Source organism: Trachurus trachurus (genome assembly GCF_905171665.1).
Source record: "Trachurus trachurus genome assembly, chromosome: 3".
Taxonomy (NCBI): Eukaryota; Metazoa; Chordata; class Actinopteri; order Carangiformes; family Carangidae; genus Trachurus; species Trachurus trachurus.
Window position 1 is genome coordinate 17,359,432 of NC_139893.1, and position 19,225 is coordinate 17,378,656.

The 19,225-nt window shown below is 43.1% G+C and overlaps 2 protein-coding genes across 2 annotated transcripts; one reads left to right on the plus strand and one right to left on the minus strand.

Moving 5' to 3' along the window:
- Nucleotides 1–181: 181 nt before the first annotated feature.
- On the plus strand, nt 182–4,899 carry LOC311005975 (isocitrate dehydrogenase [NADP], mitochondrial). The gene is made up of 11 exons (XM_083998576.1): nt 182–415; nt 1,317–1,408; nt 1,785–1,950; nt 2,164–2,324; nt 2,437–2,580; nt 2,724–2,860; nt 3,023–3,174; nt 3,331–3,443; nt 4,057–4,154; nt 4,252–4,344; nt 4,467–4,899. Exons 1-11 carry the CDS (start codon nt 292–294, stop codon nt 4,549–4,551), a joined length of 1,365 nt encoding a protein of 454 aa, XP_083854702.1. The 5' UTR covers nt 182–291; the 3' UTR covers nt 4,552–4,899.
- Nucleotides 4,900–7,175: 2,276 nt separating this feature from the next.
- Nucleotides 7,176–18,606, minus strand: znf710b (zinc finger protein 710b). Its single transcript, XM_083994549.1, has 5 exons — nt 18,515–18,606; nt 13,910–15,502; nt 11,304–11,495; nt 10,765–10,936; nt 7,176–9,516 (listed from the first exon to the last, which is right to left on the minus strand). Exons 1-5 carry the CDS (start codon nt 18,524–18,526, stop codon nt 9,335–9,337), a joined length of 2,151 nt encoding a protein of 716 aa, XP_083850675.1. The 5' UTR covers nt 18,527–18,606; the 3' UTR covers nt 7,176–9,334.
- Between the last annotated feature and the right edge of the window lie 619 nt (nt 18,607–19,225).

The following is a 19,225-nucleotide window of genomic DNA, read 5'->3' on the forward strand; positions in this document are numbered from 1 at the left end:
CGCCTGCTGTGTGAGGGACAGGAGAAAGCAAAGAGGAAGAAGAGTTGATGTGAACTTGAACTCAACTGTAGACGAGTACATGAACTTGCTTCATTCCTATTGGCTCGGGACCGGCTTCACTGGCCAATCAGAGCGAGGCCTGCTGGACTTCGACGTTTACGTGGGTGGAAGTCAGCAGCACCTAGGTGCGGCGTCATCACTTTACCGGCGGGCGCTCCCAGCTTGAGGTCCATTCATAAGAGGAAACTTATCTGTGGCCGCGTCAGTGACCGTAATCACTCCCCAGTGAACATGGCGGGTTACCTGAAGGCTCTGGCGACCGTGTCGAGAAGTGCAGCCGCTTCGCTGTCGCAAAACCCCGCAGTGCTGTCACCGGCCGCCGTGTGCCAGCACCACAGGCTGCAGCAGAGAAACTGTAAGTCAGCCGTCGACTGAAACCGCAACTGCACGATTAACAATGTAGCGGAGGACGTTCAACAACAGTAATGTGGTCACCTGGTTGTGTTTATGTAGCCTCCAGTTTGTACTGAGAGGGAGAGGGGGCGAGTTTCTCTCCCCCACGTAGGCTACTGTTTATGACGGCGGAAACAAACAGAAACCAGCTTTCACCTAAGTCAACTTTATAGAAATGCATAAAGAAATGGATATGGAAAAACATAGAATAGAGCAGAAAGATCATGGTAGGAAGCTGTTTGAAAGAAAAACTTTCAAAAAGATTTAATAGGCCTAATTCAAAATTTTTAAATAAAATGTGTAGGCTACAAATAAAGATCAAGATGTAAAAGAATGACAGATGAAAGTGAAAGTATGTATGCATCTTAAATAACATATTGCACATAGCCTACATAGAAAGCTTGTGTGAAGTCTTTTACAGCAGCTGGTGCCACCTTGTCTTGGCATCTGAGTCCACGTGTTGTTGTCGGGTACAAAAAGGGCTTGATAGGTAACTGCTATCACAGATGTCATATAATCCCAAGGTCAGAAAGTGAACTCTGCTTAACTAGGCAGAGCTACTAACAAAATGCCGTATTGCACGTCAGCAGCTGGTTCTTTTCCTGTTATCTTAAAAGTTGTGATTTTTGAAATATTCTTCAAGAGTTGATTATCTTTCCAGTCCAGGAGTAGTCAGTCACACATCAGTCTAATACAACTATAACACAAGGCTGTGAATCCAGCCTAAAGCATTGAAAATGTCCAGATGGGGCCTGAAAATGAGCTTCAAGCCAAATATTTGGGGTGGATAAGCTGCAGAGTGGCAGCCATGACTGTGTGAGGAATATCTTATAGGTTAATGAAACTAATTGTTCATTTTTCAGATGGAACAAACCGCATCAAGGTGGACCAGCCAGTGGTGGAGATGGACGGTGATGAGATGACTCGCATCATATGGGAGTTCATCAAAGAGAAGGTGGATCACACAGGACAGTTCATTATCTACATGGACCGTCCAAAGCAGAAATGATTAGCCTTAAATTATGATCAATGATCAGTCAAAAATTGGTTTCAGCAGCAACCAGTAGTCTATCCATTACTGAAAACAAATCAGCAGCAATTACAATAATCAGTTAAATGTTAAGGTATTTTTTAAGCAAAATTACCAAAATGTGTAGTTTCCAGTTTCAAAAATGTGAATATTTATATAAAAGTATTTATATGAAATATTTGGAAACAAAAGTGATGTTAGACAAGTTATGTTTTCTCACCCAAACTAGAAATTCATATAGGCCTATCAAGAAAATGTTAATAATAGACAAATAATAGATGTGCATCTTGTGCTTCTACAGCTCATCCTGTCAAACGTGGATGTTGAGTTGAAGTACTTTGACCTGGGCTTGCCCTACCGAGACCAGACGGATGACCAGGTCACCATTGACTCTGCTCTGGCAACTCAGAAATACAATGTGGCTGTCAAGTGTGCCACCATCACCCCTGATGAGGCCAGGGTTGAGGGTAAGTTTGACCAGATCTTATTAATTGTGTATGGTAACTTTTTGTTTACAGCAAATCTGTTCTAACCTTATAAAACCATTAGTAACAATGCAAATTTAATTCCATCAATAGCAATATTAGTTAGTATGAAATATTACTTAGTATGAAATAATGATAACACCTGTAGATCTACGATGGGGAAAAACTAAAAAAAATAATAATATATTTTTGCAGAGTTTAAGCTTAAGAAGATGTGGAAGAGTCCCAATGGAACAATCAGGAACATCTTGGGCGGCACAGTTTTCCGTGAGCCAATCCTTTGCAAAAACATTCCCCGCCTTGTTCCTGGTTGGACACAGCCCATAACAATTGGCAGACATGCGTTTGGCGACCAGGTATACAAAAAAATGTAACAAAGCAGAAATATATATTTTCTTTTTCAAAAGGGGCATCTGAACTGACACAAGAACAATCTAACATGTGGTTTTTGATCTTTTTATTTTACAGTACAAAGCCACAGACTTTGTCATTGACCAGCCTGGCAAGTTCAAGATTGTGTTTTCCCCAACTGATGGCAGTAAGCAGAAGGAGTGGGAGGTGTATGACTTCCCCGCTGGAGGCTGTGGGATGGGGATGTACAACACCGATGAGGTAAGAACGGGTTTTGTTCAGAGATTTATTGACCTCAGATGATACAAGGGTGGTGTAGTGAGTCATTTTCTCTCTTTTCAGTTGAATGAATGTTCTCAGGTGTGATTTACTGTATCTCTGGACTTTTATTTTTCTGTGCACAGTCCATCAGTGGATTCGCTCACAGCTGCTTCCAGTACGCCATCCAGAAGAAATGGCCTCTGTACATGAGCACCAAAAACACCATCCTCAAGGCGTATGACGGACGCTTCAAAGACATCTTTGAGGAAATCTTTGAGAAGTAAGACGCTCAACAAACACTTTTAGACCTTTTTCACTTCATTGTTTTCTCTATCTCATAACACCTGTCTTCAGCAGGCTTGTCAGTTTTGTGTGGCAAACAAACAGTATACTATTGTCATTATGTCAACCGCCAGGAGTTTCATTTTTCTGTCTTCCTCAGGAAATACAAGCCCGAGTTTGACAAGCTCAAGATCTGGTATGAGCACCGTCTCATTGATGACATGGTGGCCCAGGTTCTGAAATCCTCTGGAGCATTTGTTTGGGCCTGCAAGAACTATGATGGGGATGTGCAATCAGACATTCTGGCTCAGGGTAAGTGCGCTTTAACTTGATGGTGGGTGGGCCATTGTTGATTTGCTCTAGTGGCTGAGTTTATTTCCGATCTGCATCCCATGCTTTGTGTTCTTACGTCTATTTTGAAGAGCAGATTTCCCCATAAAGACTTGTCTGTTGTGTGTGTTGAATCAGGCTTTGGGTCCCTGGGTCTCATGACATCAGTGTTGGTGTGCCCTGATGGTAAGACTATCGAGGCTGAGGCTGCCCACGGCACCGTCACCAGGCACTACCGCGAACACCAGCGGGTAAGAGTCATCAGCGTTTTTACTTCTACCTTTGGACTTCTACCTTTTACCTAATTTAGACTTTGTGGGCGAGGAAATGTTTGCAAAGAGATGCGTATTTTGGCAGGAGCCAGTTTTCCGGTAGATAACATTGAGATCTTGGACTTTTCATGTTTGAGTTCAGAATTAGTGACAAGTCTGAAGTGAAGACAAAGCTTTGGTTGAGAAAAAATTCTCTCAACAAATAACAGTACCATACTTTAACATTTTGACAATATGATCATTGCTCAGAAATAAATTATACGGAATTGCAGTCAGGTGCTTCAGTGCAGAAACTCTTCTGCTATTGTATTTAACAAGACATAATTTGGAGATATTTTCAGCAGAGCTATAATAGAGTTTGAAAGCAGAACCTTCTTCCCAGTGTTTCACATCATCAGCAGTAAATGTCAGGTTATGCTGCAAGTCCCTCGACTCACAATTCTATCCCTATTTCACACAGAAAGCCAATTCCCTAAATCCATATTAGAAAATCCTAATGTCTCCATCGACTGTGGCCTCCATGGCCTGAATGCCAAGCAGCTACTACCCATGTTGAATTTTCAGGAACTGAAAGTGTGTCCTTGCTTTTTAGGGAAAACCAACCAGTACCAACCCCATTGCCAGTATCTTTGCTTGGACCAGGGGACTGGAGCACCGAGGCAAACTGGATGGAAATCCTGATTTGATGAAGTACGTTATCTGATAAGGGTAATTTAGTATATAGTGAAAACACTGTATATTTGTGTAATTTTACAGCATCCTCATACGTTGCGATGTTGCTCACCAGGTTCTCCCAGACATTAGAAAAAGTCTGTGTGGAAACTGTGGAAAATGGTGTGATGACCAAGGACCTTGCAGGCTGCATCCACGGCTTGGCTAAGTGAGTTTACATATTCAGATCCCTTACTCTCCAGCTGTGTCTTGTATGAGGTATGATATGGTGTTCTTTCATAAAGTACATTTATATTTATCACATCATCATAATGCTCTGTGCCCTTGTAGCTGCAAGCTGAATGAACATTATGTCAACACATCTGACTTCCTTGATGCAATCAAGACTAACCTGGACAAAGCTCTGGGCAAATGAAGAACAACCTGCAGACACACTTACCAATGAAGAGAGAAAACCATGCCTGTGGATTTTTAACTCATTTTTACCTGTTGTTTGTATGAATCTTTGTATCCACTTTTTAAAGAAAAAGTTTTGTGCCTTTTTTGTATTTGTACTTGCACACATCAGTGTTCTTCTGCCTTTCCCATTGCCAAAGGGCCAGTTTTCTATTTCACAAATTAAACTATTGTACTGTATGAATTAATATTAATGCTAATGTAAATGTATAATGGCCATTTTAGTCTTTTAATTAGAAGGTATCTTCCGAAAAAAGTTGCCATGTTTTGTATTATCATGCAGAGAAGAAATAGTGATTGCTCATCACTCAGTGACAAGCTGTTGTCATTTTGTCTTTGTCTTATCTGAACATTGGGGAACAAAACACTTATCAGCTGAATAAGTTTGGGGGGGGTTACATTACAAAATCTTTGCACTATGATGCACACCAATTTCATTAGAAAGGCGGTATGTCTATTCATCAGAATCTGGCAACAATAGTGTATTTACTAAGTGGGTGAGATGTCAGAATAGCATTCAGAAATACTTGTCTGATCAGTGTTGAGCGTGGGAGTAGTTACCACTTTTCCTTCTGGAGGACTCTCAAGAACGATTCAATAAGATATTGTTTCAGGAACAGAAAGAGTTAAATCCACAACTCCTCCAGATTGTGGGGCTTCAGCCAAAAGGCAAACCCAGATGACGTCAGGAATATCAATAGTAAAAGCTGTCCACACGCAGTTCCATTTTACATTTTAATATCAGACATTTGCTCAAATGAGCATCTGTCCAGCAGTGCATGAATGTATGCTTGATTTGTTGGCATTGCTTGTGCCTTCCAGTGCAGAATAGAGTTTTCACCAGCAGGGGGCCGCACCTGATGGAAGATTTGTCAAAACAGTGGTCCACCAACAGATGCCGACATAGTCACATTCAGCCAGAAACAAACTGTGCCATGTTGGAAAACAGATGAGATGTTAAAATGAATTGTAAATTGACTAAATAGTTTGAACCTGCCTGTAACACAGGTAGTCAATCACATGTGGCCTAGTTGTGTTTAAAAGTAAAAGAATATTAGGAAGGTACCACTATCAAAAAAGAAATTACACATTTTTAAAAATGTTTTTTAATGTTTCCTTCTTAAGGAACATTTTCCAGAAACTAGGGTCCAAAGAAGCTCCTGTTTAATTTGACCTGCAGCTGTACAGTAGTTGTACCAATTACACAGGAATGTGTCCTCAGAGAAGACATGAACCATCTATCAGCTGACTGTATGAAATAAATGATGAAGAATATGCTGAAGGAAGAGCAATGAGATGACAAACAGACAATGAAGGAAACTGTACTGCATGTTGTACAGTAAGTAAGACAACATATCTTACTTATTACCTGCTCTACATTTTCTGCATGTAACAAAAAACACTTGTACCTTTGTTTCTGTGGACAATATAGATACACTTTTGCATTGAAGGTTTCCAATAGTGGCCTTCAGGACGAAGACCCAATGCAGAGGTGACCTAGCGACAAAAATGTCTCTGAGATGCCCAGCCAGAGCCCTGACTTGATCTCAATTCAATATCTCAGACGAGACCTGAAAAGGACTGTCAACCGCTGTGCCTACTGCCTACTCAAGCTAACAGAGCTTGAGATGATCCGCTTTTGCTGATGTAATTAGCCAAGGGATTCATAAACTTTTTCCAGCCTACACTGCTGTGATTATACTGGGTGGGGGATCATAGTATGCCACTACTTTTGCATCTAAATCAAAGAACTGAAGAAATTTAAAGTTCTTTCAGTGATTGCACTTTATTCTTCTGTAAACATGAATGTCTGTTCCAAATGTGATTGCATTTAATTCATTAGCCCACGTGTCAAAGTATTTCTTTTATTTACTATTTCAAAAAATCTGATCTGATTAGTATTGTACAGTATAGCAGCTAGCAGACCCTTCATTCAGTAATTTCCTGTGCTTCTTACAAACCAATTACCTCTTTGTATTTGGCTTCATTCATCCTTTATCAATTCCTACTAGTCTCCCCATTCCTGCTGCTGAGGGCCCCCCCTATCGCTCGATGTTGCCTGCACTATGCTTCGCTGTAGGGGTCGTATTAGGCAAATGATGAGCTATGTCTGGTGCACGTCTGACAGGGTTGGAGTTCTGCCCATAGGGTTACATTTTTGTCTCATCAGACCAGAGAATCTTTTTCCTCATGCTCTCAAAGCCCTTTAAATGCCACTTGGCAAACTCCAATCACGCTGTCATATGCCTCTTACTTAAAGTGGCTTCCGTCTAGACACTCTACCATAAAGGCCTGATTGATTGAGTGCTGCCGAGACGTCCTTCCAGCAGGTTCCCCCATCTCTGCAGACGACTTCTGCGCCTCTGACCATTGGATTCTTGATCACCTCTCTGACCATGGCCCTTCTTGCCTGCTTGATCTGTTTGGCCGGACAAATGCCACATCAAAGGGTCTAAATACAGAGATTTCAAATGAAAACACAGTAGCCTAAAGAGTCTAAAACATGGAGACATATCCACCCCACCCAACTCAACGCCCCCCAAAACACAGTGAAAGATTACAACTCTAGTCGCCATCATTTAAACTAGAGAACCTTTATTAAATAATTCATGGTCAATTTCCATGAGGTCTCAGTTTGATATTCCTCCTTTGAAAAAAAAAAGAACTAGTAGACCATTCCTCTGGTTTAGTGTGCATATCAAGGCTGACCTGCATGGCAGGACAGGGGGAGCTGACTGTCTTCCCCAAAACAGAATTATGAATAGCAGGACAAGCGTCAGTCCACTTTCAATTCAACCATTACAAAATCTTAACAGGAACTCCAAACATTTCCTCTTTTAATTTTCTTGTTGGCTTTTAAATGAGTTCAGTTTTTATTCTCTGTGTCAAGAGTTGTTAGGATTTATTTGATGCAGAGCTGTGTGTGAAACCTGGCATAAGTAGACTAGTCTCGGTGCACTCCCCGTATGGAGAAGTAGACAGATAAACTCAGTAATGGGTCAGCCAAAATATGACTTTTAGACCATTGAAGAATGCCACATTACAGAAATTTAATTTGGGATATTTTCACAGCTTTATCTTGCGACAAACTACCGTTCTATTGGAACTACATTTTCCCAACCGTTGGACTACCGTATTACTACGCACAGACACGCCATGTCGCAAACACAAGTGTACAGTAGGTGCGCACCTACGTAGTAATACGGTAAATACAGTTTTCAGGCAATGTAGCATAAATGTTGACTTTTCTAATTAAATTACACTACTGTATGTGTGGCAAAAACAATCAATCAAATCTTTTTTTTTACAGGCCCCATTACTAAATCACTTTTTTCACTATTTCTCCAAACAGGAAGCGCTGGTCTACAGCAGGTAGTGCACATTCCTATGAAAAAGCACTTGACACAGCCTCACATCAAATTACCAGAACTTTAAGTTTAAGGGAGAACACACCTTTCAAAATAAATTGTATTGAAAGTAAATTGCAATCAGCCCTGGTTTTAAGAGTGCTGAAACTACAAACAACAAGAAAAACAACAAACCCAAACTGCTGATTCTCCATACAAACTACTCATTCTTCAATTCGCATTTGAAGCGACACCTGTAGAATACCCATATCATGGAAACTGCACTTTACAAAAACCTACTGAGAAAGCATATCCGTTTGTTTTTAATAATATTGCCGTTGTGGGGTTTCAAAAGATTCTATGATCTTATTTCCCCAAGCTCTTCTCCTTGAGGCAAATGACTTCACTCTCACTGAAGATGGGCTTCACAGAAAAACGACAGGTCTCAATGAAAAAAGTGCTTTGTATTGTTCACTCAGGAATTCAAAAACTAGAGCTGTATATTCACTACACGGGATTGATTATTAATGTAAAGCTAAACCATGTGAAACAAAAAACGGGGTAAACAAACTGCATGTCGTAGAATCATTTGTACAGTGAGAGGGCTCCACATGCCGGCGACGTGGTTTTTCTGGCATTAGCCAAAATTGGACAGTAGCAACTTTGGTTGTAAGTGCCCTGGTATTAAAAAGATGACAATGTCCTGTGCCAAAAGCACAAACGCATTGAACGACCGGCCTGTTTGAATTTTAAATTGAGGGCTGGGCAGCAACAGGTAACAACAATTAGGAACTGTTTAGTAAGAGCATTCAAACCTATGAGTATGTTGTGACTATGTATCAAAAGTTCGATATACAGTGAGTAAATAGCTGACACGGTGGAAGCTTAGTTGCAAATGTATCTAGCTGGCACTTTCAGTCGAAAATATAAGGGCATACATTGGTTGTGAATGACAAAAATGGCAAAATGGTAAACAGTTTTCTATCACATCAAATGTAACTGATGGCTCTGCAACTGCAACATTTTTTCTTTTTTTTCTCTTTTCAAATGACTGATACATACACACAACATACAGTACAGATTTCACTGTCTGCCAGACAGAGTCTTGGAGTTGGTTCGCGTCGTAATCCCAAAAAAAGGGGGCTCCAGACCTTGTCAACTGTTTCAGCGTCTCTGCTGTGAGCAACAGGGCTGAAACGTGTTCTTTGAAGTGTTTCTCCTTCCTGGCCACCCATCAGAGTCTGGCAGTTCTGGCTCTTCTGGAAGGAGGCCATAACTAAAAGAAAACCCCTTCCCCAAAGTCTCCCAAAGCCTTGACAACAAATCGTTAATTTCCTTCTGCCTTGGAAAAGCAAAAACAAAAAACCCAAATTGTATTTTCTGGTCCATCACTACTCAAGGTGTAGTGTAGCTGCTTGTATCCTTGCCAAAGTTGTAATACTCCTCCATGTCCTCCATGTTTGCTGTAGTGAGTTTAGTGAGGTTTTGGGAGCCACCATTGTCCATATTGTCTGGTGATGTAAAGCTGAAGTTCTGTCCTTCATACTCCCCTTGGCTCTCCATTTCTGGAAGAACTTCTGGAAAATACAAAAGAGGTATTACATGTACATTTCAAAAGCCACCTCACCACTTACACTCAGTACAATCATTGTTAAGATGCTAGGCTAAGTTTGCCAATATAGGGTTGCCTAATGTCCATTATGTTTTTACATCGTCTTCTTGCTTAAATATGAACTGATTTGAGTGGGAATTAGTTGAACTGAAGTTATTACTAATTTAATATGATTGTGCAACCAAACCTCCTTCATGGTTATTATGGCTTTCTCGGATTTAAAGCCACTGAAATGAAAGTACTTTTTTGCACTATTGAACATTAATGATTCAAAAAAAGCAACAATCACACGTTCAACAATCTTCATTAAGCGTTTTGTAACTCTAATTTGTTTCAGCCAAAGTATGTGTATTTAATGTAAAATGAGATTTGATAATCAGGCAGCCCCGTGCTGCTGAATTCTGCATGGAAATACATGCCACCATGCTTGATGTTGGCCTGGTCAAAGAACAAATCAACAGTTAATGCCTAAGGCAGACAATAATACAGGTACAAAGACCCTAACACATGAAGTGAAAAGCCAAAAACAAAGCCAAAACCAAACAACATCAGGAAGCAGGGCTCTGGCTGAAGCCAGCAGCTCAAGCTGAGTGTGACATCCAAGGATAGTGACGTACTGTATTCAGCCTGAGTTTGAGCCTATTTATTTTGCATGTAAAATGATATAAGGGTAACACTTTACAATAAGGGTCCCTTAATTAACGTTAGTTAGTACATTATTAAGCATTAATTAACTGTTTACAGATATATTAACAATCATTATCATGTATTACTTAGGATTAGGAAACACATTAATTAATGTAGCCTATTAGTAAGCAGTTAATTAATGTTTACTACTCAAAGTGAGTTAGTTAATGAATTATTAAGTTGAATAATGTAACTAGTTGTCATTATGTATGCATTACTCAGCATTAATTAACACATTAGTTTATATATTAATGCTTAATAATGTACTAACTAACGTTAATTAAGGGACACTTATTGTAAAGTGTTACCGATATAAGATTTGTAGGTGCAGCAGATCAGAGGGTCACTGATTGAAATTGTGCAATATCCCTTAGGAACGGAAAGGGGCATAAAACCATGCTGTTTTGAATGTGAATGTGTGGTTAGGCATTGCCAAAGAAAGGCATGCACATTCAACCAACCTTTGCTGGATAATTAAATCCAGATTAATCCGAAATAAAGTGACGGTATGTGCAGCGGTCCTCACCTTGTCCCTCTGGTGAAACATCCATTCCATGCTTGACCTTCATGTGCCTGCTGAGGTTCCCCTTCAGGTTGAACTTACTGGTGCAGTAAGGACACTTGAAGGGCTTACTGCCAGCATGGAGATGCATGTGGCCCAGCAGGTTGTACATTCTGTTGAAAGACTTGCCACATACCTGAAAATAATAATAATAATAATTTAGATTGAGAAATGTGTGAGCACAGGCATAAACACAAACAATCTATCTAGGTGGTTACTGGTGGATGGAAGTTAATAAAAAAAAAATCATCCTTCCTGACGACAGTTGGCTCACTGTAACAATGGGAAATTGATTTTACCAGAACCACTGACATCAAAGCATAAATCCATTTTGAGTTTCATAGCAGCATATTTTCTCATTTCTCCCCTTCATATAATACCGTTTTATTAAATACTATATTGAACTGAAGTTGAACTTATTTCACACTAAAATTAATTACAGAATCTTACATTTGCTTCTATCATGGAATAAAGCTTTTTTTTTCTTTTTCTCAACTACTTGCCTTGCATTTGAATGGCTTGACAGGCAGGTGGACAATCATGTGCGTCTTGAGAGTCTGTTTCTGGATGAAGCTTTTGAAGCACACATGACACTGGAAGGGTCTGACGCTGTTGTGGATGAGCATATGCCTCTTCAGGTTCGCAGAGAGAGTGAACTCTCGGGAGCACACGTCGCACTTGTGGCCTTTCATCCCCTGCAGAGTCCAAACAGAGGGAAAGGTTAGTCATTCCCATATAGCAGTGTGTAATACTGTTGAGTCCTCCCCCTTGTCACATTATTCACTACAAGTGCAACAGAAGTTGATTAAGCGCTTAACTGACAAGTTTTAAAACGGTGAGTGAGTGGGAGGTGTGAGAGACTTGTTGTGGAGTCACAGAAGGAGGAACAAAGGTAAATTACTGATAGAGGAGGATGCTGATGGAGGAGCATCTGAAAACATGGTCAGCAGCTGCAACAGCAACAGTAGTGACGAGGCCTCCATTAGCACCTAATTGCAAAAAACTTGCACTCCTTCTGAGTCTCAACTCTGAGTCATATCTGTACAAACACACACAATACACTGATGTCCATTACTATTAATTATCCCTTTAGAAATAAGGGAAAAAAAAACACAATTTAGAATGTTTTCTTCAGAACTAAATTCAGTAACATTTATCTCTGCAACAAGTGGAGCAATTGCAAGCACAAACTGCCAACAGCTAATTAATGTTGCCGTTTTGTCACAATGTTATGAAAATATGGGCTCAAGTTTTAGCCAACTCACTGAATCCATGGCAACTATACACTTCCTGTTTGCATCCCTCAAAGAATGAAAGGAACTGTAGCTCTGAAACAAAGAGGATTGTTCCTCATAGAAGACCCTTTTCTATCTCTGACACAATGTGGGGGGCTTTGGGGGCAAAACTGTCTTAATTTTGTCTGAGGAGGGGTGACACAATATAAAACTTTGAAAATGTTGCCATAACTTTAATATCCGATTTCATCCACAAAACAACTAGGAAGGTATACTGTATATGCTTCCCGTTGCACATACAACATAATGGACAAGTCTCCTGTATACACAGTGCGAGAACAATGTACTACAATGAAACCATTCTTCTTATTATTTTAACCTCATGATATTCGCACCCTTTCTGAGAGATGTTGTTCATTTGTTCCTTGGCAGCCATTTTAGGTGTACCAATAGTTACCCTAGTACATCAGCAAAAGCTCTTTGTACCTGTATTTACAGTGCCGTAATATTCTTAATGCCGTGGGAAATGTATAAACATTGAGAAGCAGGTCACAAGAGCAGGTCAATTCACAATGACAAAGGCATCTGAGGTCTGTGTGTGTGTGTGTGTGAACATGCTGCTGCACCACACACACTGCACTCTGCAGTCAGTGTCTGCAGACAAACAAGAGGCAGCGAAGAGGTGTGCTCTGGGTTATTGAGGAGAACAAGTATGTATTACAGGTTACTAGCTGGTCGCGAGACAGTGTTTGTAGAAGCAGACAAATCTGGCAGACTGTCAGTCCACCCACTGTCTGCACAACAAATGGGCCGTGGTGCCATTGTCCACCAGGGGGAGCAGTGAACAGACGTCACGCTCAAACACAAACCTCACAAGGGAGCATTTTCTCCACTGAGAACACAGACCCTTCTCTCATTTCGATGATGAGTGTGTTCTAAGGTTTTTGTGGCTCCAGATAGTCCTCAAATCCAGGTAACCCTCAGAAATTCTGCATTTTTATTAAGATTCTGTTTGCAATTTTTGCTTCCTCTCTCCTCCTCACCTGTGTGTGTGTGTGTGTGCAACTGTGTGCATGTGTGCAGAATAGGCAGGGGGCACTGAGCAATTACAGACAGTTCACTCAGACAAGGATTATAATGAGGAGTACATGAGGATGCCTGGTGTCATGGATGTACAGAATCAAACCCTAACGAAAATGTAGCACAGAAGGATTGTGCCTATTCTGCACCTCATTCCCTCTGCTATACATTTTTAACAGCTGACAGTAGAAGTGAAGTTTGTTAAAATGAACAAACCTTTTTTGAAGCTAGAAACTCATTGGCCTTGGTATATATACTCTGGGTGACTGCACAAAGATGTCCACATATCCTGATCCACTACTACAATGATAAAAGCCTTTAAAAAACTTGCAACAATGTATGGAATAATTTAATATCTCTAGGGTCTATGTTATAATGGGACATTTTGAGGCTCCTTCCATTCTGACCTTATAAATTTAAAGGGTTAAGTTAGATTAGATTTAAATTTGAAGTTTTTGTCACAACAAAAATATGACACAGAGACACAAAAGGATTCAGAACGCAGGATGGATGTCTGTCAGGCTAAGTGCTCTTACCTGTCTCCTCCACCCAGACGTCAGTGGGTAAAGGACAGGAGATGAAGTGAGGTGATGCATTAAGACAACAGAGACGTGCTAGTCTCCCTTTGGTGATCCAATAGTGCCCTTTTTTTTTTGTATGTGCTTTGGTTCTCCTCTACGGTTTTCTTTTACATGACAAGAAAGGACCTTAGGAGTCTCATGATCTATACATGTGATATTTACAGTGTGTCTGTGACAAGAGTAGTCAGCATGTCCGGCGGCGTGGGTCAATACCTTATGAGTGAGCGAGTGCTGACGTAGGTGGTGGAGCTGCACAAACTCCAGGCCGCACTGGGAGCAGGTGTAAGGCCGTGGGCTCTGGTGCTTCAGGAGGTGGTTCTGCAGCTGGCTACGGTAGGCGAACGACTTGTTGCACTCGGTGCACTGGAAGGTGTGGGGGCCCTGGTGGCTGGTCTGGTGGCGTTTGAGGTGGGCGTAGGTGGGGAACTCCATGCCGCACTGCGAGCACACGTGGCAGCGGCCCCGCTCGTGTTTCACCTCGTGCGCTCGCAGCTCGCTGGGATAGGCGAAGCCCCGGCGGCAGAAGCGGCAGCTGTACGGCTTGACGTCGGTGTGTTGGAGCATGTGCCGCTTCAAGTGGCTGGTCTGGGTGAAGCCCTTCTTGCAGACGGTGCACTTGTGGGGCCGCGTGCCTTGATGGGTTAGCAGGTGAGTTTGAAGGTGACTGGGCTGCTTGAAGAGTTTGCCGCAGTGCGGACAGGCGTGCGGTTTGATGCCGTTGTGGCCCAGGATGTGCGTGACCAGGTTGTATTTGGAGGTGTACGATTTATCGCACATGCGGCACTTCCAGCGCTTCAGACCGTCTCCCACGTCCACGCAGTACGACTCGTCGATCTGGATGTTGATGTCCAGCCGGTCCACTCTGCGGCCTCCGTGCCTGCGTGGAGGCTGGGGGTGCGGAGGCGGCTGGTGCTGCCCTCCCGCGCTCCCGTCCGTCCACATCATGCTCTGGCTGCCGTCTTCGTACTCCCCGCCCGCCATGCCCATTTCCCCCGAGTCGTAGCTGCCCACTTCGCTGGTCTGGAAGTAGCTGCTGATCGCTTCCTCCTGCTGCGTAGGCTTCATCATGTTGTTCCCCTGGTGTTCCGCCTCTTCCTCGTCCTCTCGGCCGCCTCGGCCGTGGCCCCCCATGGGGCGCTGGCCCTGCGGTGCTCGGTGGCCCAGCTCCCCTCCTCGGTGGCCCACCTGTGCGGGAGGAGGAGGAGGAGGGGGAGGGTGGCCGTGCGCGGTGGCCTGCTGCTGGGTGGTTGCATCCCGCTCGCACTCTACACAGTTCTTGCTGGTGCTTCTGAGGCTGGCCGGGTCGACCTGCACTAAACCTCCTCTGGGAGCCATGTTGTTAAGCATGTGGACACAGGAGGACATCCCAGAGTTCACCCCTCCTTCCCCTTTTACGTGGGACGCGGACACGTCGCCGCCTTGAAGGCCGTGGCGATCAGGGGCGACCATTTTCCCATCCGGATGTTGAGGCGGCCCCTGCTGCCACCTCCTCTGGCTGCAGCTGGGTTGCATCTGGCCGTCTTCTCCCAAGTTGTCTCCTAGGTAATCTCCGTTGGCTCCGATTAGCTGGTCTGCGTACTCGTAGTCGACTCCGTCTACTGGGGGTGCAGGGGACTCTTTGGGTTCGCCGGTGTAGAAGCCGTTGGGTGCAATGGTAGCTCCAAACACTTCATTCTGGGAGATGAGACCTAGCACGGCGGCCTGGGCCAAGGACAGCACAACTACTGGATCTGTCTGTGTGCCTATGTCCACCAGCCTGGCCATTACCTTGGGCTCACATCTACCCAGGCGCCGGCTCGCCTCCTCCTGGAACAGAGAGACACACATGCAAGGAGGCAGTTAACACATATATATCTCACTCTGGTGATAGAGATAACAAATTGAGTTTGTTATATTTCATTATTTATGGAGGGGACAAAAAAAAAAGACATTTTCTTTTTCCTTTATCATCTTAAGTCGTGCTGTTTCACCCAATTTCTATGGTTTACCTCATGAACTAAATTGGTAAGGACAAGCTAAGCAAACAACCGAGATGCCTGATGTTGAGAACTTATGAAAACAGCCCAGATTTGTCAACACGGGGCCCCTGGGCCACAATCAAGATGTCTACAATCTCTGTTTTTTTTTTTAGCTGGTTGTCAAGAGAGAGGAAAGGAGAAAGAAACAGAGTTTGATTTTAAGGAGCCCTTTATTGCATCAGTAGGAAGCGTACACACTTCCTCCTGCGGAGACAAACGTATTCCCAAAACACTCGTTCTGGTACAAGAAGTCAACCTGAAACGAGACTGTTTTAACACAAACTTTTAGATCTAGTGACTGACACACGGCAGCTATGAAAGACACCGTCCTGAATGAGCGCGCTAACCATGTATGGCTTGTGCATGTGTGTGTGTGTGTGTTGTTGGGGATTAGATGGCCTACTGATCTACACACAACACACACGTTCAAGTGCAAGAGGGGGAAAAAAGAGGAAGAAAAAAACTGAACAAGATTAGAGAAGAAACAAAAACAGAAGAGAGCAGAGAGAGAGAGAGAGAGAACGGAGGGGGGAAGAGGAAAAAGCTGATAGAGAGAGAAGGAGGGAGGGAGGGAGAGCTTAGAGCACGCAAGAGTGTAGTGGAGGGGAGGGGGGAGAGGAAAAAAGAAAATGAAAGGTAAAGGGAGAATGAGGGAGAGATAAGGAGAAGGGGGAGGGGAGGGGAGACAGGAGGGAAGGAGGAAGCCTGACAGAGAGAGAGAGAGAGAGAGAGAGAGAGAGAGAGAGACACTGGAGAGGGAGGGAGGGAGGGAGGGGAGAGCTGAGTGAAAGAGTGAGAGGGTGAGTGTGAGGCAGCAGGCAAAAGAGAGCAAGAGGAAGAAAGAGAAAGAAAGATATTATGTAGAGACAGAGAGAGGGAGGAAGGGAGGGAGGGAGGGAGGGAGAGGCAGTGAGCGACCAGGAGACAGAGAGAGAAAATGACAAAATGAAAGCCAGACAGAATGAGAGATAAAAGAAAGAAATGATGTGGAGAAACAAGACGAGGGAGAGGAGAAATAAACAGGAACGAAGAAGAAGAGTTGACAAAAGCTCCAAAAGAGGACGAGCGGTGGAGGTGCTGATGACTTAACGCCAGAGATGAGTCTTAATGAGTGAGAAATAAGAAAAATCGGTTAATAGTAACTTTAAAAAACAAAGAAAACCCCCCGAGAGAATCTCAGCATCTTGTGGCAGCAGCGTCTACCTGTCTGTCTCTCTCTCTGAGCTCCGGCCGGGGATCAAACCCACGTTGCCCACCACCACCGCCTCTTAAACATGCTACAAGTGAGAGCCAATAAACTCACCACGCTCCTCCTGCTGTGAGGTTTCAGGTGCTTTAAGGATCTCATTCTTCAGTGTGAGTGTTGAGTGAGAACAGGCTACACTCGCCTCCTATTTATACGTGAGGAATGAGAGGAGGCGGAGCCAACACTGCCCGCCTCCACTAACCCCAATACCCCCCACCCACCCTCCCTCCTTCCCTCCTCCTCCTCCTTCTCCTTCCTTCCTTCTTTTTCAACACAGTTTTGGTAGTGACTCTGGTCACACCAGTGCAGACAAACAAACAAATAATAAACAAAAGAAATATTCTCCCCGACAAACGAGCACGTGGCCAGTGGGATTAGGAGGAGACACACAGCTCATGTATCACTGACGCACGAGGATCCTTGATAGTCTGGTGATAAATAGGCTAAGTCACCTCAAAGTCACAAGACACACACCGGCAACAAAAATAAAACCAACGTCGTATCGGTGTGAAATTATGGATCCACGAGAGCTGCCTCCCGCCTCACTCACCGGCTTCTCCTCCATCTTCGTCTGTCATTCTTTGTCTTTGTTTCTGCCTTTCTCTGTCTGTCTCTCTTCCTTTATCTGTTTATTCCTGTAGCTCCATCTATTGCTGACTCCTTTTCTGCCTTTCATCTATGTGTCTCTCTCTCTCTCTCTCTCTCTCCATCTCTCTGCCTTTGTTGCTTTCTCTCATTTATCAAGTAAGGTTTATGAGTAGAGAAAAGTGTTGGAGGATTGTTTCGTGCACAGACTGACGGATGGGGAGGAAGAGAGTGGGGGGAGAGAGAGAGAGTAGAGAAAAAGACATGGAAGGTGACTGACAAGGAGATGAGCGAATGGAAGAGAGAGAGAGAAGATGGAGAGAGACAGAGAGAGAGGAGGAGGCAGTGGAAGGAAAGAATACTGAAGGAAAAGAGAGGGGAGGGGTGGAAGGGAGAGATAGAAAAAGAGAGAGAGAAAAAGACTGAGGGGGATGGGGAGAGTGGAGCAGAATGCGGTAAAAGAAAAAGAAGAAATGGAAGATGGATGAAGGGATGAAACCGACAAAATGAGAGTTAAGGGAGAGAATAAAGGTATTGTACCACTCGTAATGATGCATCAAGCTTGAATCTCTCCACTGGCCTCAACCACACACACACGCACGCACACACACAAACAAACACACACTCTGCTGTTGACTGACACCTCAGGAAAGATCAGGGTTCGAGTGCGAAGAACTTTCAACTCTTTCCACCGCGACTGACGACCAGCGCGCCGCCACTGAAATTAGGGACGCAAATAGAGAGATGAGACGGCCGTGGAGCTGTGAGGCGGTGCCAACGGTGGCCCGGGAGGCCACAAAGGTCACGCATATCCTGCCAATAATGAAACCGAGACAACACAAAAGCTGCAAATTACCAAGCTGCAAACCATGGTGGGAAATCAGACTGACAATTGAAACCAAATGACTGACCGATAAAATAAATATATATTAAATTATATTCCAAAGAAAAACCATATGCAAAACGCACGTGGTCTTGCATTTAGCAGGAAACACTTCAAATGTGTGGACTAAGACCTCTTGATTCATCAAAATGTCTATACAGCAAACATGGCGCAGCACCCAAGGCTCTGTCTTCTGCTTGTCTCATATTCACTTTTTATCAGCTGGAACAAGTGAATAAAAAACATAATCTTAGTACAAATTATCACATTTGTCACTGTTTAATTCTCTGTCATTTTCTGTTCCTTCTACCATTAATCATCAGACTAATTGTTTCAGTTGGAAAATATAAAAAAGGCACATTTATGTTGTTATAGTTTCCTAAGATGATGCGACTTTTGTGAATGAACAGCTGATAGTAAATGTAGATCGCAGTCTGCATTATTAATGTGTGTGACCCAATGGATGGTATACGTATATGTATAGCCACAACAGCACAACACCGACATTCTATTATCATCATAAAGGATGAGGATTATTTTTGTAGTTTGTGTTTTAATTTACAGCTTTTGGCATCTAACAGTTGTCAATTAATTAAATACCCATTTACTTCCTGTACTTCTAGTCTTTCTTTCTGTAATGCACCATAGGCAACAGCATTTTTATGTACCCCATTCTGTACAGGCACAAACAAAACTTCTAATTAGCTTAAAAGACGACCACATTTTAAAAAACACTGGACTAGTAAGTGAGTAGTGGCATCATTGCACCTAAGTCTAGTAGCTGGCCTCGGCCTGTG